The sequence below is a fragment of the Juglans regia genome, chromosome 5, assembly GCF_001411555.2.
Source record: "Juglans regia cultivar Chandler chromosome 5, Walnut 2.0, whole genome shotgun sequence".
Taxonomy (NCBI): domain Eukaryota; kingdom Viridiplantae; phylum Streptophyta; class Magnoliopsida; order Fagales; family Juglandaceae; genus Juglans; species Juglans regia.
Genome location: NC_049905.1, coordinates 1,899,296 through 1,927,142, shown reverse-complemented (window position 1 = coordinate 1,927,142; position 27,847 = coordinate 1,899,296). Strand labels below are relative to the sequence as shown.

Below are 27,847 nucleotides of genomic sequence, written 5' to 3'. Positions count from 1 at the left end.
TCCAACTGATAAAACCCAACTGGCTAAGCGTCTCTCCAAGCCTCACACTCAGAGCCAGGCTAGCCATGGCGCTCCTTGCATTCCCCCTGGTGATCTCCTTCCTCAAACCCCACACCTCCGGCCTCTCACTCCTCCGCGCCGGCAAGCCCATTCCTAGCCGTCTCTGCAAGCGGCTCTTCCTCCGCCGCCACTTTACCCGAATTGGTGTATCTGCAGTCAGCACCTCGGCAATTCCACAGAATTCTTCGTCTACGGACCCCAACAACGAACCCCTAAGAGCGTCCGTTCCGACTTTTCAGCAAGCCATTCAGCGCCTCCAGGTCTCGCTTCTTTGTAGCTCCTACGTTTGTGCTTGTTCCAAAATATTCACTCTTGGAAGCACCGGTATGGATACGGATACACAAAGAATATAAGCACGTTACAATGGGATCAATTTGAAATTTTGGATTAAGTCATCTGTGGATTTCTTAAAATTTAGCTACTTTTTTTATGTGAATGATTCATATTTGAAATTATGGAACCGTTTATTCTTCCACGATTCTATATTCTAGTGTACGTATTTTTATTGAACGTCAATGTCAAAGCACGCCATTGTCCAATCTTATTAATTATTATGATCCATATATATGTTGGACAAGAGATGCCTTTTTTATAAACAATAATCACATTGTCGTCCTTGGGGATGGGGTGGGGGGGGAGGGGGTGGGAGGAGGGGTTGCCGTATTGGGAAGTATGATAAGTATCTGGTATGGATAGGGATACGTTGCTAGATTGAATTATCTTACTTCCTAGTTTTCAATATATAGAGAAACTAAATCGAAAAGAATTTTCCTTTTTATTTTGCACTGATGGTACTGTTAATATAGGAATATTGGGCTTCAGTTGGATGTTCGATAATGCAATGTAGCAACACAGAGGTAATCTTTGACAGTACTTTGAGTTCATTTAATGCATCTTCTAATTGAAGGTGCGAGGCATCTAAAGCCATATAATTTCTGTTAACACTGATTTATTTTATGTCAATGACTGGCCTGTCTTATTGAGGTTTTGTCTGTGTTGACCAGGTTGGAGCTGGGACTATGAATCCTCTGACATTTTTGAGAGTTCTAGGTCCAGAGCCATGGAATGTTGCGTAAGTATGCTTTATGATGCAAGTTTTGTAGATATTTATCAATCACAACTCAATTAGATATTATGAATGTATTTCTGTGATAAATTAGTGTTATCATCTTTTATGCGTTATCTTATTCTGCAAAGAGTGTGTCTCGTTTTTAGAGAATTGAAGTTAGTCATGAGGAACCATAATAATGAGTAAACACTGATTCCATATGGTGTAAATGAGATGGAAAAAAGGGATTGGAGGAAATCTGAGACTTCAGTGGTTGATGTTACCCTCACTCTTGATTAGTTATAATTTATATGGTTGTACTTGCTTAGTTATAATCGATTCAGTAGTCGATCCCCTCCCAATCTTTCACTCGGAGACTGAGTGATATTAAAATCTCCCCCAATACACCAAGGCCCACCTACTTCACAAACCTGCTATGTCATCCCATAGAACTCTTCCATTGCTGTCCACATACAGCCCATACACACCAACAAATGTCCACTCAAACCCATCCTCCGGACCTCCACACTCATAAAAGTACAAGCCACCGCGGACTTCCCAATACACTCCTCGATAGATTCCACGACCCTCTTATCCCACTTGATGACACCCCCCCGATGCTCCCTTAGATGTAAGGAATGACCATCCCACATACAAACATCCCCACAAGCTTCTAATGATACTTCAATCAATACACTCTAACTTTGTCTCTTGCAAATAATCAATGTCCACCCTCCATTGATGAAGAAGATTCTTAACATGGAGACGCTTATTGAGGACATTAAGCCCCTGGACATTTCCAAGAAAGGATTTTGGACTTCATAAAGAACAAGCCTCCCTCCCCTTAGATCTACCTCGACTCGCACTCCCATCTCTAACATTCTTCTTCGACACTTTATTTTCCTCGGCTTCTGTTATAAATTGAAATGGGGCTAGTTTTCAAAATTTGCTTGTATCCATATCTAGCTCATATTGGTTGCTAGGTGTGTCCCATGTACACTTCCTATGTACTTGGGCTATGCTTATTGTTCAATCAATAAAATTTTATTCTTACTTATCAAAAAAATAAATTTGACTTATTGCAGCCATTTTTTATTTTTCTATTTTTATGAACACTTAAGGAAGCCAAAATTACTCTCAATTTCATCACAATGATAAGGTCTTCCTTGTAAGTGTGTCATAAGTATATAGAAGTTAAGGGTCTCAACTTTCATGATTTCCTTGTATCTATCTCTAGTTCCTAATTAGGTGTATTCTATTGTATACTTCCTATGTACTCGGGCTATTATGTGACTATGTCTATTGCAGTACTATTTAAATCTCTTTTACTTATAAAAAAAGGTATGCCATAAGTATCTCAGCCGCAACTAGTCAATGGTTACTAAAGTTTTCTTCATACACAATAGATTGGCGTCTGTGTCATCTGCGATCCTAACTGTGTCAAAAATGCTGATTGATCACAAATGTATTGGTTAGAGTACTACTGGATCGTTCATTTGCTTATTCAATCTTTACTTGTTACCTTTTGGTGTATCGATTGTAATTATGCTGGATCGAGTTTGCAATTCTTGTTTTGATATCTTTACTGTTCTGCTGGAATCTTCATGATAGTTTTTAGCTAATATTTCATGTTGTAAAGCTGTGATATGTCTGTCATTATTCTTCTACATTATGATGACTATATTGACAGTGCATGCGGGCTTTTGGGTCTTTCTAATGTTTACTTAGGTAACTGCTAATATAGAGTTTCTGATAAAAGGTATGTGGAGCCTAGCATTCGACCAGATGATAGTCGTTATGGTGAAAACCCAAACAGGCTTCAACGGCACACTCAATTTCAGGTTGAATTTGAGTTTATTGATGAAAATTCAACTTTTTGGACGATTTATGGATCTTTTTTGGGATAAATTTTCGGTGTTATTCAATTTGATCTCAGGTTATATTAAAACCTGATCCTGGAAATTCGCAAGACCTTTTCATTCGTAGCTTGTCAGCTTTAGGTAGTGAATCTACCTCTCTTTTTTATTTTAATTTTTTTAATAGGTAGAAGCGCATAGTGGATGCACATTTTTTTTATATAAATTAATATGAACTGAAAATTCATTAATGCTTTATTCTTAGTAGTTGTAAAGGAAGTCACTGGTGCCTTTTCGCCATTTTCATGCATTGGAGCTTGTTGTCTGTTATGTTGTACTAATCCTTGGGCAACTTGTAATGCCTTGTGACAAGGTGTCGTTGCAAGGAAAACTCTATCTTTGGAATCCACATCATGACCATGAGAAAACAGGCTAAATTTCTTGCCTGCCCTCCAAATGAAAAGACCTGTTGGAAGTTAGGGCTGTTTAAGAAAATGAGATAAGCCTCATTTACAATTTTTGATGTTGATTCTTCTTCACAAAGCCACACGTGCACACACACTGTCTGTGTAGTTTGGAGAAAGATGAGTCCATGATTTTCTCCTTTCGGTTGTAAATTCTAATTAGGTACTTCAAATGTATACTCCCTGTGTACTTGGACTTTGCCTATTTCTATAAATAGAACTTCTTGATTACCTATATAAAAAAATAGTAGTTTGGAGAAAGATGATACCTAGAGCTTCATGAATTCAAACCCACATGCACTTCCTATTGGTGTGCTTGTGTGTCATCAACCATGCATTAAATGTCAAGCTTGAAATAGTCCGTGCTAAATGAATGAGTTGCCGCCTTCATGTATTTACTCCTTTTTGTATCGCATGCAATCGAATGTACATGATCTTAAGTTGATATAGAACAAAGTTCAACTCAAGTCAAATGAAGTAAGCCTAATCTTTCACCAACTCTACCCTTTCCCAGCACCTACCATCACCCCCTATGTTTATCATTTCATTTACTTTTTTCACACTATGTTATCTTTTATCTTCCTCTAGCCTGTTTTCTAAATGGACATATTAAATGTTTGTTTTATTTTTAGGCTGGTCAAATTTAGCTTTGTGAGAAGGAGCCAAAGATTATGGCCTGGTGGCTCAATAAGAATTTCCAAACCTTTTGCTGCTTCATTCTTGTGTTGAAATAGTGAGGATAAGTGAACTCCAAGATACTTGTTGCGGTGGATTTCTAGCACTTTAAGATATCAGAAAAGGGCAAAACAATTGAAATTTCATAAGTTGCTAGATAGGGAATAATAGTAGCGTCAAAAATTATAGCTGGTGGGCAGAAGTCATGTTCATGAAACATGATTAATTTCGTTAGGATTTAACGGCTAATTTTTAATAAGGGTAATTTTTTTCACAATTCGAAAGTAAAGGAGATAAGTTGTTCAAATTAAAAGCATTGGTATGTAATTGGCGCTCAGATTAAAATGTAAAGGCATTATTTGTAAAATTGCCCAACTTTTATTTATTAAGCTAACATTGTATCTGTAATTGATGGTATATGTGGATATGACTATATTCTATATTCAAAATTTATCATTTTTCTTGTTTATTCAATATTTGGTTAAACATTCATGCTTGTATGCTTGATAGGTATTGATGTCAGTGCACATGATATACGCTTTGTGGAGGACAACTGGGAGAGTCCGGTAATATATTGTCTTTAATGGTGGATTATTCTGTCCTTGTTACTTTATGCAGTTCTAATCACTGCACGGAAGGAGATGCAATTTAACTTGGTTAGATTTCCTTGCAATGGCTTGTACTTGCAAGCCTAATGAAACTGTGATATCTGAAAGCTCACATTTAGGAATTTTTTTTTTTTTTCCTGGGATGAAATTAGCTTGTTTGTTCCTATATGCTGACCAAACATGCTTTTAGGTACTTGGTGCTTGGGGTTTGGGCTGGGAAATATGGATGGACGGGATGGAGATTACCCAATTCACCTACTTCCAGCAGGTTCTCCTTTTTTCTCATTGGATAGAACTAAGATGCTTCCACAATTTGGAAAATGTATTTCATGTCTACTTGTATAGTGGTTAGAATTAATTATTTCCCTGGTTGAGTTACTGTTAGCTTTTCATGATTTTGCAAAGTTTTACATGGCTGTTCACTTGTTGCTTTATTTCCCCCTCTCTCTAGGCTGGAAGTCTACAGTTATCACCAATCTCTGTTGAAATCACTTATGGTCTTGAGCGTATCCTGATGTTGCTACAGGTGAATCTTTGGCTGTTTCTTTTGTTAATATTTGTTCCTTTTTATCCATTTTGCTGAGTTTTCTTGAACTAATTGGCAGGGAGTTGATCATTTTAAAAAAATTCAATATGCTGATGGAATTACGTACGGGGAGCTGTTTTTGGAGAATGAGTAAAAGAACCACTAAATCTACTGATTTCACTCTGTTTTTTTTTTTCTCTTCTCGTTGAAGGAAAAAATTCTCTCAGTAGAACTCTGTCACATGCACTTACAATCTTTCAAAGCTCAGTAATCTGCACTGTTCAGTATTTTTGAGCTGCACATTCTGTTTCTGTATTGTGATGATCATGCTTATTAGCCTTATGGCTCATTTGGTTTTGATGTCCTTGCTTGTGAGAAATTGATTTTTGGGTGGCCACTCATATTGGTGATACTTTTTTTGATCGGTACTCATATTGGTGATACTGATCTTGACTTCTAGGATTTTCATCTTCTTTTCCTTCTGATTTTTAAGGTGTGACTATTGTATAATCCCTGTGTACTTGAATTTCGCCAGTGTGAGATTGAATAAATTTACATTCTCATAAAGAAATCCCCAATCAAATAACCTTGTCTATTTGGTGGTATTTGAACTCCCTCCCATCAACTCCATGGTGTTCTTTTAATCTGTTTCATGCGAGTCACCTGTTGAACCTTTTTGTTTCTTCCAACTTTTAGACATGTACCACGTTTGTTTGCAGCCCTGCTTCTTTGCAATCAATGAATTTTTTATGATGCCATCCAATCTGAAGTCCAAACTTTCAGATTACTTCTATTAACCTTTTCAATCTCCATTCTCCTTATTTTGTTTTTTTTTTTTCCGTTTCGGTTATACCGGCATTTTCAAGCTCGAATGTGCTTTAAACTTTGTTTTCTTTTTCTTGGAGCACTTTCAGCTTTCTAATTGCCTACAATATAATCTACATTTTGTTTTTCTGCTTCAGGAAGGAAATGAGTGCATATTATCTAGAACAAGCCAGCGTTAATCATATTCAAAAACACTTTGATTTTTTTGAGGAAGAGGCTCATTCCTTGCTTGCTTCAGGCCTTGCAATTCCTGCGTATGTTTATTAATTCAGCATTCACGTTCATTATTCACTGAAATATCACATGGAAATATTTTCTTTGTTTTTCTTTAAGTTAACATTTGCTGTCCTACATGCTAGGTATGATCAGCTTCTGAAGACATCTCATGCTTTTAACATCTTAGACTCTAGAGGCTTTGTTGGGGTAACAGAGCGTGCTCGTTATTTTGGTCGGATGAGAAGGTAAAGACACTTCCTGATAATGGTTCTTTAGAAATTGCATGAAAAACACGGGAGCATTTTTTATCGTCACAATGGAGGATTTTAGGTCATTAATAACCTTGTAAAATTGAAGCTGGGAATTTCATTCTGATTTAAAATTGTTGAAAGTGTTCCTAGTTAGGTATTCCTCATGTATACTTCCTATGTACATGGGCTTTGCCTTCTCTTATGAATAAAACTTCTTGATTACCTATAAAAAAAGTGTAATTGTCTAAAAACTTGGACGACGATTTATCTTTCTTTCAATAATCTCTTGATCTTGAGGTTGGGGCAAATATAAATTTTGGTTTTTTTTATAAGTGGGGCAAATATAAAATTTATAGTCACCAATGCCTCATCTTGAAGTTGGGGCAAATATCTTTCTTTTTTACTAGTTGTTGATGTCTTGGATCATTTGTTGTTATAACACAACCTGCTATATTCTTTGTACAGTTTCAATTGATGTGTCAAGTTCCAGACCTAAACACTAATTGCCATTTAGTTGAGTACAGAGAACTATCCATTTTGACTACAGTGACATTTAATTACATTATCTTAGGTGGAGTTCAAGGTATAAGCTTAGTATTTGTATTTTCCCTAATTTTATTACCAATGATGCTCTATGTCACATGTTAGTAATGATGTAGAATTATTTATCTGGATTTACATGCCTTTTTTCTAGAAAAATGTGTACTCCTTTCACAATAATGTTCTCTACTTTACTATTATTTGAGGGCGTTGTATGTTTTTCTTGGCGGTGATGGGGTGTCCGTTCATTTATATTTAAACCCAAATCATGGAGATTTACAAACTATATTTGTAAGAAAAGCCACCAAAATTCTGTGTTGCAGTTCTGTGTCTATGCTTATCTTCTTGTTTTTTATCAGTTTGGCTCGTCAGTGTGCACAACTCTGGTTGAAGACCAGGGAAGCCCTTGGGCATCCTCTGGGTATTGCTTCTGACCCTGTTAATGTTGTGTGTCCAGAAGAGCTTTTGGACACTGCTGTCAAAAAGGTCAGTTTGCATATTCAGCTATCTGGATCACTTTCATCATGCTTAGTATTTATGCAGCTGTTTTCTTAAGGCTGAGTAATGTCTCTCAAGGCTGATTAATGTACCTCAATATTAATTTTTACATTTTACCCATCAATTATCATTCATACACATATTAGGTTCATATTATTTTGGAGTTGTCACTAGATTTGTCTTGTGGTATGCTCTTGGAGATTCTTTAATCATAAATTACAGGATCTTGTTGATGTTGTTTGATCACGAGGCTATAGGCGCTAAGCAATTATATGTGTGTTAACATACCAATATTTCTTATATGCCCAGGCATCAACATATTGGTGCATGCAAGTGTGTGTGTGTGTGTGTGAGAGAGAGAGAGAGAGAGAGGGAGGTCCAATTTACTTTTGACACCATGTCATTAAAATTCTAATAAGTTGGTGTTGCTTGATTCTTCTAACTCATATGAACCTTTCAACTATTTTTTTGTTCTGGGCTGAACCTTTCAACAATTGGTGTGACCAGAATAAGCACTATTTATGATTAATATATCAATCAAATTATTTCTTATTGTGGCTTGTTTATTCTTCGACTTATGCCACAGGTGAATGATGATTCAAGATTGTTTATTCTTGAAGTCGGGACTGAAGAGATGCCACCTCATGATGTAGTTGATGCAAGCGAGCAAGTATAGTTTAACACATGAAGCACATTGATCATTTTCACAGCATGCTTGTTTGTTCACATTACCTCTCTCTCTCTCTCTCAGCTTTAATCAACTTTTCAACATCTTTTTCGTTAATATAATTTTCTATCTTTGGTTTTTCACTGACTGCAATGCTGGTCATTGCAGCTCAAAGAATTAATATTGCTGGTGTTAGAGAAACAAAGATTAAGCCATGGTGAAGTGCAAGCATTTGGCACGCCTCGCAGGCTACTGGTACAACTTGCAGTCTATATTATTTCCCTTCGCAAAAATGCTGACATTTTTTTTTTTCAAAAAGATGAGAGAAGATTATTTTTTATTCTTATAAGAACTTTGTTTCTGCATTTTATTCTTATAAGAACTTTGTTTCTGCATGTTGTTATGCAAGTTCTACATCCAAAACTCTTGCTTTAGTATAAGTGATAAACTAAACCCATGAAGAATTCACTGATGCTAATATGTTCTCAAACACTAAATTTTGGCAAAAACCTATTAATGGTTCACAAGAATACACTCACAATCACTATTGGAACAAGTAAGTCTTGAACTTAATAACCGAGATCGACATCGAATGTAAAAGTGGCAATTCAACAAAATCAGAAAGAAGAAAGCCATCAACTGTGTGATATTTTTACTTAATTTTAATGTATCTCCTAAAATTGAGCTGTTAAAGTTTCAGAAGTGTTCGGATCCATATACTTTTCTGGTTTCCTTCATCACATTGTTAATAATTGTGATATGTGCCCTTTTTCACATTTCCAGGTTTCTGTTGAGAATCTTTGCACTAAACAAGCAGAGAATGAGGCTGAGGTTCGAGGACCTCCTGTTTCAAAAGCATTTGATCTCCAAGGAAATCCTACTAAGGTTTGAACTACCTTGTCATTCTTGTTCTCCTGTAGGTTTGAGCTCAATAAGATTTCTGCTTTCATCTAAATAACCTGTGGTGCAAGATTTTTTTAAAGCAGAAATAGAAGTGGGCATTCACATTATTAATCAACTAATTAAATAGTTAATTTATTGTTTTTTATTTATAATTTTCTGTTTGCACGGCTTCTTAGAGCTAATCTATGCTTCACTTGTTAGTGTATTGTTGACTTCTTGTGTAGTAGTGTAACTCCTAAGGTCTGCACTTATTCCAACTAAGGTTTGCACTTTTCATTAGTTGTTAAGTGATATTGAATATAAATGGTCATATAATATCAACTTGCAACTTCATGTCAGGCTGCTGAGGGTTTTTGCCGTAGATACTCCATACCACTGGACTCACTGTATAGAAAGATTGATGGTGAGTCTGTCTAGTTTACTCGTAAAGTAGCCACTGTAAGCACAAGGTTGACTTGTGTCCAAAAGAAAATTTGATTAGTTTTATTGCTTTATTTTATCATGTTGCAACTGTTTTGTAACGGTTTTGTGGAATTAATCCATTGATTTTTTTTCCCACTATTTTGACTTGTATATTATATAATTCTAAGCTTTGTTATGTTGTAAAACCATTCCAGTGGGTCTTTAGTCTATGGAGATTTCCACCTTGTATGAGAATAATAATTTTGTGTTTATGTTTGGAGATTGCAGAAATGATTTAAATTTATGGAAAGAAGATACCCATCTATAGGGTGGGTTGATTGGTTTACTCGTTCGCTTCCAATTAATCATGTTTAAGAACCCCTTAATTGTGGAAGGAAGATTGTTTCCATCATATGTAGTTTGCCATTATCTTATAGTCAGTTTAGTTTTACACCTTCTCATAATATGTACTTTTTAAAATGGATCAACTCATTTTTTAGTTTGCTAGTACACCTCTTCCCACATCCACCAAGATGTATTATAGTGGTGTATACATCATACTCGGCTTGAGCCGTCCTGGAATTTTGGTGGAGACTACCTCTATCCAAGGAAGGTTTAGGGTTGTCTTTCTGCCATTTTTTAGAATAATCATACTTTGATCTGCCCCATTTATTATGGATCGCATTGCAGCAAAAGTCTCACTTATTGCTGTTTTAACTCTTCTTCTAAGGGAAACAAGTTTTCCTTGGAAGCCTCACACACTTAAATAGTTAATTCATCAGAATTTAGGCTATTTATCTGCAAATTTGTTGTTTCTTGCTTTGGAACACATAATGTACATACCAGATGATGGGTCATGATGGTTTCCACACATTGCAGGAAAAACAGAGTATCTATATGCTTGCATAAAGGAATCTACTCGACTTGCTGTGGAGGTTTTGTGCCTCTTTTCCACTTTTTCTGGTTTTCTCCCATAAAAGAAAACTTTCTTCCTGTTGAATTATTTTGTAAGTGTTCTTAATAGATAAAGTTGATCATATGTCCCATCAGCACAAACTCAAAGAATAGGATATATAGCTAAAAAGAAAAGGAAAAATTCAACGATGCGTTAAGACTGATTAAGGCTCCATCCTTTTTCTACATTTGCCCTTTTTGTTATTGGGGGGATGGTCACTTCTGCATAAAATTAACAGCCATCACAAATGCCTACTAAAAAAATGCCAGCAATCCCAGAAGCATTATTATTTTTTGGATAAGTAATTGAGATTCTGTTAAAAGCGCAAAGGGGTTTAACCTTAGCACACAAAAGATTTTTTTTTTTGACAAGTAAACGATATTATTAATAAAGATAGGCATAGCCCAAGTACACAAGATGATATGCAAGAGATAAGACCTAATCTAGATCGAAGTAGAGGAAACAAGAAAATCATGAAAATTTTGGCCATTAAGATCTAAAGCTATGGCCCATAGAAATAAAGTACGGAAAAATAACACTCGAAGTTCCTTGGGTGACCGCTCCTTGTTATCGAAAGTCCGATCATTACGTTCTTGCCAAATGCACCACATGATGCAGATCGGGATCATCTTCCACACCTCCTTAATTTGTGAGACACCTCTCAGGAGAGTCCAGCTAGCCAGTAGCTCAACCATTGTTGCTGGCATTACATACGATAACTCCACCCGGCTAAACACTTCAGTCCACAAGGCTCTAACTGTCTCACAATGTAACAAGAGATGTTCTACTATCTTGCCAGATTGCTTTCACATACAACACTAGTCTAGGATGACGACCTTGCGCTTCCTCAGGTTATCGGTTGTCAAAATCTTCCCCAGGACTACTGTCCAAGTAAAGAAGACCGCTTTAGGAGGTGCCTTATTCCTCCGGATTTTCCTCCATGGAAACTGGTTGTTTGGTAAAAGTGTAAGGGACTTGTAGAATGAGCAAACCGAGAAGGCCCCCTTCCCCGCCGGCGTCCACCATAGCCTATCAGCTTGTTGTCCATTCGGCACCACAGAATATAATAGGCTGAAGAAAGCCTCAAAGCTGTCTACTTCCCAATCTTGCGCCACTCTACTAAACGTGACATTCCACTGAACTTGGTCCTCTGATCGAAGCATGAGGTCCGTTACTGAGGCTTCTTGATCACATGCCACTCGGAATATAGCTGGAAAGGAGTTCTTTAAGGCCTCATCCCCGCACCATTTGTCCCTCCAAAACTTTATCCGGGAACCCTCGCCCAATACTAATTTAGAATGGCGATTAAACACCCCCCACCCACGCCTGATGTGCTTCCAAACCCCCACTCCATTAGCCCCACTTACCTCTCCAGTACACCAACCACCCCACAAGCTTTCACATTTACAATCAACCACCAATTTTCATAGGGCTTCTGGTTCCATGTTATACCTCCATAGTCACTTCCCGAGTAGGGCCCGATTGAATGTTCTCAAATTTTTTATACCCAACCCACCTGACGAGATCGGCCTGCACACCTTGTCCCAAATGACTAGGTGGAATTTGAATTCATCTCCCAACCCGCTCCATAAGAAATCACGGTATAGTTTTTCAATCCAAGCCACCACACTAGCTGGAATAGGGAACAAAGACAAGAAATATGTAGGTATCATCTTTAGAGGATATAAGGAAATCGCACATGTATAAAATCTACCAAGGTAGAAAATCGATGATTGTGATGAACTGCCATATAAGCATAGAGGCATTTGAACTTAGTAAGCTCTTGCACTAACAGCGTACTCTCCCAAATCGTCTCTCCATTGACATAGTTTCCTCGGAACCTATGGGATCAAAGGTAAGGGCATCCAGTTTGGGTCACAAGCCAAACTATTCTTTTTCTTTTTTCCAAAGCCAAACTGTTCGGAGTAATGGAGCTTCAGTTCATGATTTTTTGTTGTCACTTTCTACTTCATAGAATGTACTTAGGTGTTTTCTTTTGTATACATCCTATGTACATGGGCTTCGCCTATTTCATTCTATGAATTAAAATTGTCTTTCTTCTAAAAAAAAAAGGGCACATATAAAATTGCAAGATATGCTATCTTATGGTTATGGGATCTGATGAGAGCAAATCATGTAGACATAAATGTATATATATGAATATCACATGATGTGTGTTGTGTGTGTGCGCGCGCGCATTTATCTGCCGATTCTTTCATTTTTATTTTTTTATGTAAGATGAAGAAATTGCTCAATAACTTGTTGGTTTGATTAGGTTTTATCTGAAGAGTTACCTAGTACCATTGCTAATTTATCATTCCCAAAGTCAATGCGGTGGAACTCTCAGGTTTGAGCAGTTTTAATTCTTAATCTTTATTTAGGTGTATTTAGGTTTGAGCCTATTCTAGTTCCTAGCTTGTATTTAGATGTTTTCTCTTGTATACTTCTTGTGTACTTGGGCTATGCCTATTTACTTGTCCAATAAGATTTTCTTATTACTTATAAAAAAAAATTCTTAATCTTTATTTTTGTGGGTTTCCTTTTCTCTTGATAGTCTTGTTAATTCTTAAAAAAATTGTGCTAATTATTTAACTTTTTAATTGGTTAGATTGAAATGGCTTTTCTTGGTTAAATAAAAAAAATGGCTTTTCTGGATCATCACTGAGGCTATTCACTGGATTGCCACTCTTCGTAATTATCTAATTCTCTATTGTCAAGTAAAGTAACATGTTAGTGTGGACTTATAAAAAAAAAAAAAAAACATGTTAGTGTGATTAAGTTAAAAAGGTACTTGTGGGTGCTATGTCCCACCTTGGCTGCTTACTAGATGAATTGGGCTTTATAAGTGATTTTAGGATAGCTTCAAATTGACTAGCCTTTTTGGGATTATAGTGCATATGTGGTTAGTGCTTGTCTTGGGTTGTTACTAACCATTTTCCAAACAGTCCAAAATCCTTAAATTATCAGCTGCCAGGAAAAGCCAGTGACCCATTTTGCTCAAGACTGTTAATGTACTGCACTTTAAAACTTTGGGACGTAATTAGTTAAAAACATGAGTAGTTGCATTCCTCCTAGTATTTTCATTTGTTGTTTTTCTATATGGTGTATTTGAAAAAAGGGATTAGTTTGGTTCCAGTCTCTACATTTGTACTTTTGGTTGGCCGAATTTGTTAATAGTGCCTTTACCGTTACTGTGTAGATCATGTTTAGCAGGCCTATTCGTTGGATTTTGGCCCTCCACGGTGATGTTGTTGTGCCATTTTCGTTTGCTGGAGTTTTGAGGTAATCATTCTCAACTTTGTTCAAGTCTCTTTCTCTCTCTCTGGCACCCAATTGCATGATGCATATAGAGGAAAGTGAGTTGGGTTGGTTTGTCTTGGATTACATTACCTGCTGTTGCAACATGAGCTTCAACTTGAGGATTTTGAAGTATATGTGCACATGAAGTTTGTTCCTTATAGGAGGGCATCAACATATATCTGAATCAGTACTCTGTATTTCTTTGTGTTGCATTAGTTAGGAACATGTATTTATCATTTGGAAGATGTACTGTGAAAGGATGCTTTCTGGATTTTTTTGGCTTGCTTTCGGTTGAAGAAAGATAGATTCTGATTAAGTTATGGTAATTGCAAAAACCCAAGTTATTATGGTTGGTCCCTGGATAAGACATTAAACATAGAAGCAAAATTATCTTCAGATACTTGTGCGTTTGTCTTCTTTATTTTAGGAGCTTTTGTATAACTTTTTGCTTATGGTGTTCTCTTCATGAAAACTTATCAAAATATGATAAAGGCCCATATAGGAACTTTGGTTGAAAAGCAAGTGGGAGTTAATTTACCGTCTTTTTGTTCTGTTTCATTGCATGGGAACTTTGGTTGCCTAAAGTGCATGTAAATGTTTGAGTTTTTAAGGGGTGGCATATAAAAATGTTCATGGATTCGCTTTTTCCCTTTTCACCAAGTGAGTGTGTGCACTGTTCTTATGATATTTTGTTTTTGGATGTAGTGGAAACCTGTCATATGGTCTTCGTAATACTTCTTCAGCTACTGTCTTGGTATGTGAGTAAACTTTTTATTTTGGTTATGTACAAAAGCTATACAAATATCTTACAGAAGCATTTCTCCTTTCTCTTTCCTAAAGCTCAATCGTATTACTTTTGATTGGGTAGTTTGTGAAACCTGATTTTTGCTATGCCTATTTCAATATCAAAAAAATATCTTCTTACTTATCAAAAAAAAAAGTTTGTGAAACCTGATTTTTGGGGTTCTATTTTATCAACACGGAATACGAAGAAACTGTAATAGGGTCGCCTTATCTTCTATATAAATATAGATGCATTTACTTTCTTCATTTAGAGTGAAGCTGATTGGAATGTGAGTGGTTTCACTCCTTGTATGGTTGTCATGTTCAACACGTACCTAAATATTGTTATTTTAAATTCTCAATTTCTTATAGAAAAAATATCCATTTTGATCTAAACCTTCAATATTCCACTCTATTAGATTTGCAAGTATGTGGTAACAAATAGTTTCAACTCTTTTTTAGGCAGTTTTGCAGTTTTTATTGATTTATCGCTTTTCCTTCTTTGCCGTATATCTTATGTCAACAGTATTGTAAATGTCACTTTTGAAGGCTATATCACTCCGTTTTCCACTGTATGATTTTGCCAAAACATCTTAGTACACCTATTCAGTTTTGTGGTATACTGTAGGACTCCTGAAGGTGTATATCTGATTGTGTGGGATCTACTCTTTGTTTTCCTTGTTAGACACTTTATTATAGCTCCTCAAGACTTTTCACAGGTAGAAAGTGCCGAATCTTATGCAGAGCTAATGGGGGATGCTGGAGTAAAAGTTAAAATTGAGGTGTTACGAAAAAACTTGTCTTTTTATACTTTTTACAGAGTATATGGAACTAAACAGTTCCTTCTTTTTTTGTCATAGAGGGTAGTTTTAGACTAAATATTTTAGGTGGTGCTGAAAAATTTGTTCTCATTTACAGGAGCGCAAGAAAAAAATTTTGGAGCACTCTAATGTGTTAGCAAAGAGTGTCAACGGACACATTGTTTTTCAGGAGGGATTACTGAATGAGGTTATAGATGTGTTTTATTTTTGTGAAATTTGTTTGATAAGTGTGTTCTGAACTGTGCTTACTGAAAAAATGGAAGATGTTCTAGTATATATGTTTAACATAATGTTTTAGGTTGTAAATCTCGTTGAGACACCTGTTCCAGTGCTTGGGAAGTTTCAAGAGTCCTTCTTAGAGCTTCCAAAAGATCTTTTAACTATGGTACGTTGTTAGAAGTTTGCAGACTTACTGTGAAGGAATTCCAATAATTAGGCAATGATCCGTAGACTGTCGTGCACCTTTTATGCAGGTTATGCAGAAGCACCAAAAGTACTTCGCTGTGACTGATGATGGTGGGAGGCTGTTGCCATACTTTATCGCTGTGAGACATTCTTACTAATTAGATCTTCTTTGTGATGTAATCTTTGCTCTTAAGAGTGTCAAGGTTGAACTGTTTACGTATCAAGGTTTGTTCTGTTTGTGAGTACTGTGGTGACGAGTTTTTTTTTAGGTGGCAAATGGAGCAATCAATGAGACGGTAGTACGAAAAGGAAATGAAGCTGTACTTAGGTATACAAGGCTCTTATTCATCTTTTTGTGTGCCAAGAGGAGGACATGATCTCTGTTAGACTTCTCATAATTCTTTAAAATGCTTTTCCTAAAAAAGAAAAACAGGAAAACCTCTAGAGATTTGTTTAGGCTTAATTTCATTGTTTTTTTCCTAATCAGAAATTGTATATGTTTACTTGGAGCAAGTTTTTTTTTTTTTTTTGATAAGTAAAAAAATATATTTCTCAAAGAATAGGTCTAGCTCAGTATGTACAATAGAGGACCCTGATTAAGGGGACGTTTGGATTCGAAAGAGATTTCAGCTCATCTCAGCTCATCTCAAGTCATCTCAACTCATCTCACTACTATTCATTACTATTCAGCAACTTTAACTCACAAATCTCACTACTATTCACAATTCATCTCATTACTATTCACAATCCATCTCAACTCATCTCAACTCATCTTCGAATCCAAACGTCTCCTAAGAGGGCGTCAAAGAGACAAGAAGATCATGAAGGGCCATGCCATTGAAATCAACAACAATAGCCCAAATACAAAGAGTGCTATAAAATGATGCTAACAGTTCCTCTAGCGATCTCTCCTTGTCTTCAAACGTCCGTGCATTACGTTCCTGCCATAGACACCACATGATACACATTGGAATCATCTTCCAAACTCTTTTAATCTGATGTATACCTCCAATGTTTGGCCAACTAGCCAGCACTGCCACCACTTTCTCCAGCATGACCCACACCAACTCTACCCTACTAAGTACCTCATACCATAAAGCCCGTGCAATCACACAATGCAACAGAAGATGGCCTACCGACTCACCCCCACCCCTACACATACAACACCAATCTACTATAATAACCCTTCGCTTTCTCAAATTATCAGTCGTGAGTATTTTACCCAACGATGCTGTCCACACGAAGAAAATAGCTTTAGGGGGCGCCTTATTCCTCCAAAGCCTTCTCCACGGAATTTGAGTAATGGGCTCTTGGGAAAGAGCTTTATAAAAAGAACGAACCGAGAATGCGCCTTTTCCATTGGGTAGCCACCACAACCCATCTTCTTGTTGATTGCTTGGCTTCACAGAATACAGAAGCCTGTAAAAATTTGCCAAGCTGTCCATCCCCCAATCCTGTAATGCCCTACTAAAGCTAATATTCCATTGAATTTGCCCACCCAACATCTCCATAACCTCCGCCACTGTAGCTTCTTTAACACTAGCAATTTGAAATAAAGGAGGAAAGCGATCTTGTAGAGCATTATCGTCATACCATATATCTTTCCAGAATTTAATCTTGGAGCCGTCACCCAACTGAATACGGGTGTGTCGAAGAAAAACCTCCCAACCTCTTCTAATGTGTTTCCACAAGCCCACTCCATAAGCTCCTCTAACTTCTTTTGTGCTCCAACCCCCCCATAAATCACCATATTTGCACCTAATCACCTCTCTCCACAATGCATCCGGTTCTTGACTATATCTCCACAACCATTTATCGAGTAACGCTCTATTGAAGGTCCTCACATTTCTAATGCCCAAACCACCTTGAGATATAGGGCGACATACTATTTTCCACTTAACCAGGTGAAATTTGAACTCATCCCCCAAACCTCCCCACAAAAAATTGCATGGAGTGTCTCAATTCTGTGTGCCACATTTGCAGGTATAGGAAAATAGGTTGGTAAATTTGAGAGTGTACTCTTAATCAGTGTTAGCCTACCGCCTTTCGACAATACATTCTCTTCCAACTTGCTAATCTCTTCTCGATCTTCTCAATCACTGACTCCCATAAAGAGGGTGTTCGTGCTCTTGCCCCCAACGGAAGCCCCAAATACGTCAACGGCAGAGAAGCTAACTTACAACCCAACGTACTCGCCAGTTGTCGAACATTTGGAACCACATCAATTGGCACCAATTCAGATTTATCACAATTCACTTTTAACCCGGAAACTGCTTTGAAACACAATAGCACTGCCTTTAACGTACGCACCTGACTTTGATTTGGCTTGCAAAACACTAGAGTATCATCTGCAAACAATAAGTGAGATATGTTAATGATCCCCCTATCCGGGGTTCCCACCGAGAAGCCCTCCATAAAGCCATTATTCGTCAAGGCCGAAATCATCCTGCCTAATCCTTCCATCACAACAACAAATAACAAAGGCGACAGCGGGTCGCCTTGTCTCAGGCCTCGCGTACTATGAAAAAAACCTGCTGGACTGCCATTTATTAATACAGAGAATTTCGCCGTTGATATACACCAATGGATCCATGTTTTCCACCTCTCACCAAACCCACATCTCCCAAGAAGATAGAGAAGAAAATCCCAGTTGACATGATCGTACGCCTTCTCCATATCTAATTTACAAATGATCCCTGTTGAGCCTGCCCTCGTTTTGCTCTCTAAGCATTCATTAGCAATAAGTGCTGCATCTAGAATTTGTCTACCTTTTACAAAAGCGTTTTGAGGCTTGGTAATAATCTTCCCCACCACCTCACTTAACCGGTTTGCTAACACTTTGGAAATGATCTTGTAAACTCCACTTACCAGGCTAATGGGGCGGAATTCCTAAACCTCATTTGCCCCCACCTTCTTTGGGATCAACACGAGGAATGTGGTATTTAGGCTTTTCTCAAATTTACCAACTACGAAGAGTTCTTGAAACACCTTCATAATGTCTTCCTTAATAACGTCCCAACATTCTTGGAAGAAACCCATAGAGAACCCATCTGGCCCTGGAGCTTTATCCTTAGTCATTCTCCTCACTACTTCAACAACCTCCTCTTCCTCGAAAGCCCTCTCTAATCGAGACACATCATTTAGACCAATGGAATCAAATGCCTGGCCATCAACAGACGACCGCCAACTGACGGGTTCAGTTAGGAGTTGCTCATAGAAGCCAACTACATGGTCACGAATAACATGTTCTTCTCTGCACTCCACACCTTCAATTCTCAACATCTCAATGTTGTTGTTTCTCCTATGGGAAGTTGCTACACGATGGAAAAACTTTGTGCTTCGGTCTCCTTCTCTGAGCCACAATGCTCTTGACTTTTACCTCCAAGAAGTCTCTTCAAATAAGATAATTCTCTCTAACTCCGCATCCAACAAAGTCTTCCGAGCTACTTCATCCGAGGTAAGGGGTCTGGTTTCTTGGAGCCTCTCAAGTTCTTGTTCTTGTTTTCTCCTATATCACCAAAAAATTGCCTGTTCCACAGTTTCAAATCTTTTTTCAACATTCTCAATTTACTAGCCAAGATGAAGCTAGGGGTACCTTGAAACTGATACGAGGACCACCACTGCCTTACTCTTTCAACAAAACCGTCAGATTTTAGCCACATGTTTTCAAATTTAAAGTACGTTTGCCCTCCTCCGAGGCCACCACAATCAAGCAAAATAGGCCAGTGATCTAAGCAAATACGAGGCATGCGCTTTTGCCAGACATCTGGGAAATGACTTTCCCATTCTGGCGAAATTAAGAAACGATCCAACCTAGACCAACTTTGGTTATTAGCCCACGTGATGGGACCCCCAGCAAGAGGCAAATCTACCAAATTCAAGTCAGAGATGCATGCTGAGAATTCTACCATAGCTAGACGTCCTCTTCTATTTCCGGATGACTCGCTCGGGAATCTAGTAACATTAAAATCGCCCCCTGTACACCATGGGAGATTCCACCAGCTGTGGATTCCGGCTAATTCTTCCCACAACAATACTCTATTACTGTCTATATTTGAGCCGTAGACACTTGCAAATGCCCACAAGAAGTTATCTGCAACACTCTTAAAAGAGCACGCTACTGCATACCTTCCTATGAATTTCTCCACTTTCTCCACCACTCTTCTATCCCACATTACCACTATATCTCCTGACGCTCCATTGGAAGCCAAATAAACCCAATCAACGTGTGCACAACTCCATAAACTTCTCACAAGTCTCCTATCGATAATCTTCAACTTCGTCTCTTGTAGACAAACAATATCCGCCTTCCACTCTCGAAACAAATTTTTTATCTGAAGACATTTGTTAGCCTCATTGAGCCCGCGGACATTCCACGATTCTATTTTGGGTTTCATGGAGACACGGTCAGCCCCTTCCCTTTCGACCTACCCCTAATAGGGCTCCTCTCATGATTGTAAGTACTACGCTGTACCTACACCCAGCGTAGTACCTGCACCTGATCTTTGTAAGTAGATGTTTCTATCCCAGTTTCTTTGTATGTAAGTATCTAAAGGCAATTACCCAGTGTTGTTCCGGGCCGGGTTTTTTCCCTGCCCGATCTGGAAACTGAATAACCGGGTTCCGGTTATGGGTTCCAACCCGGAACAAATCCGGGTACACCCGGTACCCTGGGTTTTTTTTCGGTTTGAATGTTTTGATGTTTTTTTTTTTTGTTCCTTTCTAGCAACTAAATGGACAAAAACTCAAAAGAAAAATGCATATTATGTCCAATGAATCATCCATTTTATGGTCTTTTTTTAACTCTCTTCTCCACGTGGCTTTTTATTGGTGGTCAAGGAACATGTAGGCTTTGATTTAAAAAATTAAATAAATAGAGTTTGAATACTGCATCAATATTTTTTTCATGAAAAAATATTCATAACATGTAGGCTTTGATTAAAAAAAAAAGTGCAACCCGGAACCCGAGTTCCAGGTTTTTAAAAACCAGTTTCAATCCAAGTTCCATCCCAGGTTTGACCCAGGCTAACCCTGTCCAGGTTCTAGCCCGGTTTTGAAACCCGGGTTCCCGGGCCGGAACTCGGATGAACAGTCCTACCTTAGTTAACATTTTTCCATGAAATGCTCACTATCAAGTGTCTACTTCGAGCAATTGCATATATTTTGGCAATACACTATTATTGCTACTGTCCACTTGAGATGAAGCATTTTGATCTTTTTTGTGCAGAGCTCGGTATGAAGATGCAAAGTTTTTTTATGAGATGGATACACGTAAGAAGTTTTCAGAGTTCCGAAGTCAGTTGAAAGGGATTCTTTTCCATGTAAGTTATTTCATTTTATATGTATCTATTAGCAACGGGAGATGGTATATTTGCTATGAATAAGAGAATTTCGTTGTTGTAATCTTTGAATTGAAAAGTTCAGCATGTAGCCTTTATTTTGGATCCTTTATTTTGGATCTCTTTTATATCATAATTGAACATTCTCTTTCAAGTTTGTAGTGCTCAGAGCCATTTCTTTTAATGAAGGAGGGTCGGGGGATTGGAGATTGAAAGTAATAGTTGAAAATGCTGCAGGAATAGCTGATTCGTGATAGATACACACTGCTCATTGTCTGATAGCCCTTCTATCTTTGATAATTTGAAATTCAACAGGAGAAGCTAGGAACGATGCTGGACAAGATGATGCGGATTCAAAACATAGTGACCAAACTGAGTTTAGCCTTGCAAATTGGGGAAGATAGGCATCAAGTAGTCCAGGATGCTGCATCTCTTGCTATGTCAGATCTTGCTACTGCAGTTGTCACAGAATTTACTTCTCTCTCAGGAATAATGGCCCGCCATTATGCTATTAGAGATGGCTATTCAGAGCAGGTTGTATATCTTGCTTCTAATTGTTATTTCTTCTTTTCTGTTTCCACATGCATTTCAATTATCTATTTTCTTATTAATTTTTTTGTTATGTTCCTTGCTTGTGCTTCGTAATGGTAATCTACAGTCTGATTTTGTTCTGTGCATTGTGTTTGTTGTGCAGGTTGCAGAGGCCTTGTTTGAGATCACACTTCCCAGATTTTCTGGGGACATTCTACCTGAAACTGATGCAGGGATAGTTTTGGCCATTGCTGACAGGTGAAACTCTAGTTATAAGGTTATTTAATTATTCGTTTCAGGCTCACGAATTTTTAGAAATTAAATTTAACTTTGGGTAAATGAAATATAAGGCATATGAATTTTATATGCTGACAATGTGGCTTAGAGTTGTCTCTCTCTTCCTTCTTGGAATATGGTGCAATTGTTAAAGAATAAAAGGGGAAGTAGAAGCTCATGTAAAGCAATTTTGCCACATTTATTTTTTGACTTGTGGCATGCTTTGGGCACTATGCATTACAATTCTATCTTGAATTTCATTACTGTTTCAAAATTTCAGTTGAAATTTTTTTAGAGGATGTAGTATGTTAATCCTGCTAATTTATCATCCTTTAATAACATTAGGGGGGGGCGGGGGTGGAGAAGGCTAAAAAGCCATGTCAGCCAGAGTTGCAGTCTGTCCTTTTTTTTGGAAAGAGTGGGGGGGGTGAGGTGATGGAAGGGAAGGGCGTTTACGTGTATGATATGGTCTGTTAAGGTTATTATACTTGTTCTCACCTTGGATTTCTATAATTGTTGTTTTTTTAATGTGATGCATTTTCTGCAGATTAGATAGCCTTGTTGGCTTATTCGCTGCTGGTTGTCAGCCTAGTTCTACCAATGACCCATTTGGCCTGCGAAGAATCTCTTATGGTCTTGTAAGTATACTATCGTTTAATGCTTTGAGGTTCATATTATTATTCTTAGTAGTGCTGCATTTGTTTCTTTTAGGTCCAAGTGTTGGTGGAAAAGGATAAAAACCTGGATCTAAAACAAGCATTGGAGCTTGCTGCTGATGTCCAACCCATTGAAGTAGATGCGAGTACGGTAGATGATGTATGAACAAAGCGCCGTTTAAAGCTATAGTTAATTACTGATCCTAGATATTACCCAATTCCATATTGGCATACAACTGATCATTTGAGTAGATTTATGTTACTTTACAAATGTTTCCTGGTTGCTTGTATATGTGGGAACCTCACTTATATGTCTTCCTTTAGTTTGAACTCATCATTATGTAATTTGTTTACTGCTATTATGGGCATCAAGTTATGATGATTGCATCTTTCCTTTCAGGTACATCAATTTGTCACTCGGAGATTAGAGCAATTCTTGGTATGTGTAGTCTTTACATTAGGGAGTTCTATATTTACTTCTGCATCTTTCTCTTTTGAGTATGTTTTGTACATTTTAATTAGTTTTTTTTTTTTCAATCTTTCCTTTTGGCTTATATTTTATTTAGAAAAAGCATTGAGGCATAATTTGTTTTCCTTCTTTTGTTGCCTAGAAAAGAAGAGGCATGACTTCTCATTTAGTTTCTTATCTGAGAGCCAAACTTGAGACCCTCCCCGTCCACTCTTGTTGCCTTCATTTCAGCAATGTAGCTTGTCCAAAAACATTTCTTATGATGAGAAAGGAGGATAATGCTTAAAGAGTGACAGAAAATTTTTAAGTTTAATTTTTGTGGCTGAGTTTCCATCAAGCTCTTATGTGGATAATATAAGAGAACATGGGAACCCTAATCGTTGTATGTGTAGAAGAAAGATGAGGTAACCAAACCAAACTTTCCTTGATAGGTTAATACCACACTTGCACTACTGTGAGATTGAAACCTAAACCAAACTTGAGGTCATTGAATCCCAAACAAATGAAATCATATGGTATATAAAATAAATAAAATAAAATAAAATATTTGCTTATATTCCCAAAACCACCATAATTTTACACATAAGAAAACTTTAGATCACTTTTTTATACATATTAACTGGGATTTGTTACAGGTTGATAAGGGAATAAGCCCAGAGGTAGTTCGTTCTGTCCTAGCAGAGCGGGCAAACTTGCATTGTCTGGCAGCAAAGTCAGCATATCAGGTAATAGTTTTCCCTTTCATACATTGACCAGTGTCCATTGTAAATTGTTTCTTAATATATCCAATTAATTCATTAAAACTATGTTAAAAACAGGGGAAGATACTCTCATGTATATGTCCTGTGTACTAGGGCAACACCTCTTTTTAACTTACTCATAAAAAAGATACCCTAGATTGTGATACTCCAAGTTTAGCATGAGAGAAGGTGAATGGGATCTACATTTCTTGGGAGATAGAAGTTCTTGCCCTTTATAATAATTTCAAGGAATTCCAATTGTAACATTGACTAGTCCTTCTGAAGTATGGCTAGATGTGGTTTAGACTTTCCTTGGATCATTACAATTAGGCCTCGTTTGGTTACACATATGGGATCAGATGAGATGAAAGTTGAATAAAATATTGTTAGAATATAATTTTTTAATATTATTTTTGTTTTGGGATTTTAAAAAGTTGAATTATTTATTGTATTTTATGTGGAAGTTTGGGAAAGTTGTAATGATTAGATGAAATGTGGTGAGATGAGTTGAGATGGTCTGTGTAACCAAACGAGGCCTTAGGATCCGTTTGGCAACACAACTATTTTCAAGTATTCTTAGATATTTCATTTCTAAACATCACTCAAACACAAACACTTTCAATTTTAGATTTTCAACTTTTTCATCTATTCATTACCTAATCATTACAAATTTCTCATACTCCTAAACAAAACATAAAAAACAATACAACTTTTTCAAATTTCAAAATAAAAATTATATTAAAATATTATATTCAAACAATTTTTTAACTTTATAATATTTTTATTCAAATTTTCTCTCTCCTTTCCCAAAATCCAAGAAAATGTCTTAGCTCAAATCATTTCACTACTATTCACATATATACTAAGATATTCTAAGTATCCAAACGGGGCCTTAGTGTAAGAGCCAACCTAACCAAAAGTGTGGGACTTGACTCACTTGAGCCATTTCACCTATAATGGAATGACTGGACAAGGTTATCAGAGATTTAAAAAGGGGAGATTGTAGTACCCCAAGTTTAGGATTGAGGGTGGTGAATGAGATCCCACGTTGCTTTGGAAGGGAGAAGTTCTCGCTTTTTATAATAATTTCAAAAAAAAAAAAAAACTCAAACAATAACATTGACTAGTCCTTTTGAAGTATAAGCCCAATTGTGACTTAGGCTTTCTTTGAGTCATTTACAAAGATACTGGAAGATGCCAAGAGATATGATACAGATCCTTAAATCACTTTATCCACCAACTTTTGCAGTTATTTTGTTCTTATGATGACTACTTGGTCTCTTTTGCTTGTAGTAGAATATTTAATTAATAGTTTTAGTGCTTGAACTCAAAGTTGATGCTTTTCTAAATATGGACTTCAAAAAAATGGAAGCATGATAAATATATGTAATATATCTTCTTGAAGGATATCAGTTTTTAATGGTCAGTACATATAAATTGTGCTAGATGGAAGCCTTGCTAAGGAGCGATCTTTTTCCAAAAGTTGTTGAAGCATATTCTCGTCCAACGAGAATTGTTCGTGGAAAGGACGTGGACCCTGATATGGAGGTACCCTTATGTTTCATTATAGAAAACCTATCTTTTGGGCATGAAATGTTTCATTATAGAAGACCTATTATTTGTTACAAGAGCTACAGCATTATACATTTTTTAAGTAGCTATAGCATTATACATGAAGATGAAAAGGTGCAATAATGTAAACACCTTGTGATCCTCCCCTTGTACTGATTAACATTCTAAAATAGCTAAGGGAATCAGTCCAAAACTGTGATTTCCTAATGATTTCATGTTTCCAACTTAGCAAGGCATAAATACATTTTTATTCTTTTTTACTTCGATTTCATTGTTGTTGATTGGTAAATATTTTAATTTTTAGTGAAATTGCCATTATATTCTCATTTATTTTTCTTCTTTTCTCTCTGTGGTTGCTCTTGAAGTCCATCTCTATATTTGGGCACTTAATCGTTTTTTAATAGGCATTTGGGCACTTAGTCATATCAGAATATTTATTATGCTTAATGAGTTATGTGGATTTATTTCTTGCTTATCTCGTTATAATGGATGAAATTGGCTAATTAGGTGGATGAGGCTGCCTTTGAGACAAATGAAGAGAGAGCTCTATGGAGCACTTTCTTGTCAGTTAAAAACAAAATCAATCCTGGTATTTCCTTTTTTGCCCTTCGAAAAACATTGCCATCATCTGTGAAATTCAGTTCAGTTCAATTTTCCTTTTTGTTTATGTTTGGTTGGTTAGTATTTTAGTAACTTTTTGCTGCAATTTGTTTAACCATGAGATTTACCTCTTCTCCTCTTGCAGGCATTGAGGTAGATAATTTTGTTAGAATATCTTCACAGCTAGTACAACCACTTGAAGATTTCTTTAACCATGTCTTTGTAATGGTGGTATGTTGCCTTTATATTTGTTTATATGAACCAATGCATCAGAAGTTACTATATGGTGGTGGGCCATACCTTGATATTGGAATCAAAAGATTCAAAACTCCACATGTTTTTTACACCAACGTTTCTTATTTTCTAGGCATATTTACATATATGCATGTACGTTATACTGACAATTAGGAACTCTGGTCTAGTACCTTGTGATATATATGTACGTAAATTGGTCTGACTGGTTATGACCATGTCTATGAGTTAGTACATGCATGTTGCAACGTATAATTAAATCACAAGCCTGTTTATAATTGTGACGGAGGTATACAAGATGAGACCACATCCTTTTGATGATTAGCAGATGAATGTACTTAATTCAAGTTGCAGATGGTGGTGCTGCCCGCCCACTGTGGTGAGGCTCAACCAATCACATCCCCCATCGCACCACCCCAGCAGATAGCCGATGAACCGCCCAGCTGTCCACCCAAGGGGGTGGACACCACCTGTACCGTGCCCATAGCAGGCGGATTTTCACCCAACTTGTCTGCAACAACCCACCCCAACCGAAAAAGGAAACTAAAGGCAAACAAAACCCCCAAATCAAGACCTTAGATAGCCGCTAAGGGAAACAGAACATTAGACAGCCAAATACAACAAAAACCCCAAATCAAACAAAGCCAAAATCAAGATGAAAATTCCTCTGTGGCTGATGGCCCATGGCTGTGCTTCCAAGATGGCTTAAAATGAGAGTGAGAATGAGAAGAAAGCTTGAAATGAGAGGGAGATAGAGAGACTGAGCGTGGTGGAGGGCTGAGAGTGAGAGCGGTAGTGATAAAGGTAAAAATATGAGTTGAATTAGGTCCAAGGATGTTGATTTCAGTTGCTGAGCATTTCTCTATCAAAGTATGGAGACCAGCAATATTATTCTGGGCAATATGGAGACTAACACTATTTTATTGTTCTAGATTTTGTACCTTAGTACACTTTTCCTTTCATCCTGTGCTATCCAATGGCAGGTTTTCTTTTGAAAAGTACATTTTCCACCACAAAGTATTACGCAAACTATCACACATTGGCCTTTTTCACATTCATCTTATTACCCTTAAGATCAAAGAAAAATGAAATATATGGCAGAATCTTGAGAGTAGAAATGTAATCCATGCTGAAATTTTCAAAAAGTAATTGTTTTTGGTGCAGTTTGACAGTTTCGGCAGCTTGAGATGTAAATTGAAAAAAGGGGATAGTAGTGTATGGGTGTAAAATGTACTTTCCCCTTCATGTATTTGTGATCAAATTCCCGTTCTTGGTTTTTACCTTTGGTGCAGGAAGACGAAAGAATTAGAAAAAACAGGCTTGCTCTGCTCAGAAAAATTGCAGATCTTCCAAGAGGCATAGCAGACCTCTCAGTTTTGCCAGGATTCTAAGTTACAACACCTGCAGATTCTAAATTCTAAAGAGGGAGTTTTCTCTCTCTCTCTCTTGTGTGTGTGTGTGTGTGTGTGTGGTTTTTCTTCTTTAATTCTTTGTATTGGCTTGTACAATAAAAATGTTGTTTTATCCAATTGACGCTTGGAAAAATTTTGAAACATTTTGTTATCAAGTATATGATTAATTTATGAAATACCATTTATTTAGTGATTCA

The 27,847-nt window shown here is 37.1% G+C and overlaps 1 protein-coding gene across 2 annotated transcripts; it reads left to right on the top strand.

Moving 5' to 3' along the window:
* On the top strand, positions 1–27,847 carry LOC108990072 (glycine--tRNA ligase, chloroplastic/mitochondrial 2). Of its 2 annotated transcripts, XM_018963920.1 has the most exons (36): positions 66–320; positions 867–917; positions 1,065–1,132; positions 2,868–2,949; positions 3,045–3,108; positions 4,614–4,669; positions 4,902–4,979; positions 5,163–5,237; positions 5,317–5,387; positions 6,200–6,316; positions 6,422–6,523; positions 7,429–7,555; positions 8,154–8,237; positions 8,403–8,489; positions 9,018–9,119; positions 9,477–9,540; positions 10,419–10,474; positions 12,770–12,841; positions 13,694–13,776; positions 14,500–14,548; positions 15,297–15,359; positions 15,496–15,585; positions 15,697–15,783; positions 15,872–15,943; positions 16,073–16,131; positions 21,031–21,124; positions 21,458–21,676; positions 21,837–21,931; positions 22,497–22,587; positions 22,661–22,765; positions 23,006–23,044; positions 23,710–23,799; positions 25,261–25,362; positions 25,894–25,975; positions 26,132–26,217; positions 27,531–27,847. In XM_018963920.1, exons 1-36 carry the CDS (start codon positions 66–68, stop codon positions 27,627–27,629), a joined length of 3,216 nt encoding a protein of 1,071 aa, XP_018819465.1. In that variant the 3' UTR covers positions 27,630–27,847. The 2 variants fall into 2 exon arrangements, with proteins under 2 accessions (XP_018819474.1, XP_018819465.1); XM_018963929.2 differs by lacking the exons at positions 23,006–23,044; positions 23,710–23,799; positions 25,261–25,362; ... (1 more) ...; positions 26,132–26,217; positions 27,531–27,847 and having other exon boundaries at positions 1–320; positions 22,640–22,729.

Excerpts from the sequence above, each read along its gene's own strand:
- LOC108990072 (XM_018963920.1), top strand. The coding sequence starts at position 66 with ATGGCGCTCCTTGCATTCCCCCTGGTGATCTCCTTCCTCAAACCCCAC. Across the intron at positions 321-866 it reads AAGCCATTCAGCGCCTCCAG|GAATATTGGGCTTCAGTTGG; the intron begins GTCTCGCTTCTT and ends CTGTTAATATAG. Across the intron at positions 15,784-15,871 it reads CAAAAGATCTTTTAACTATG|GTTATGCAGAAGCACCAAAA; the intron begins GTACGTTGTTAG and ends CCTTTTATGCAG.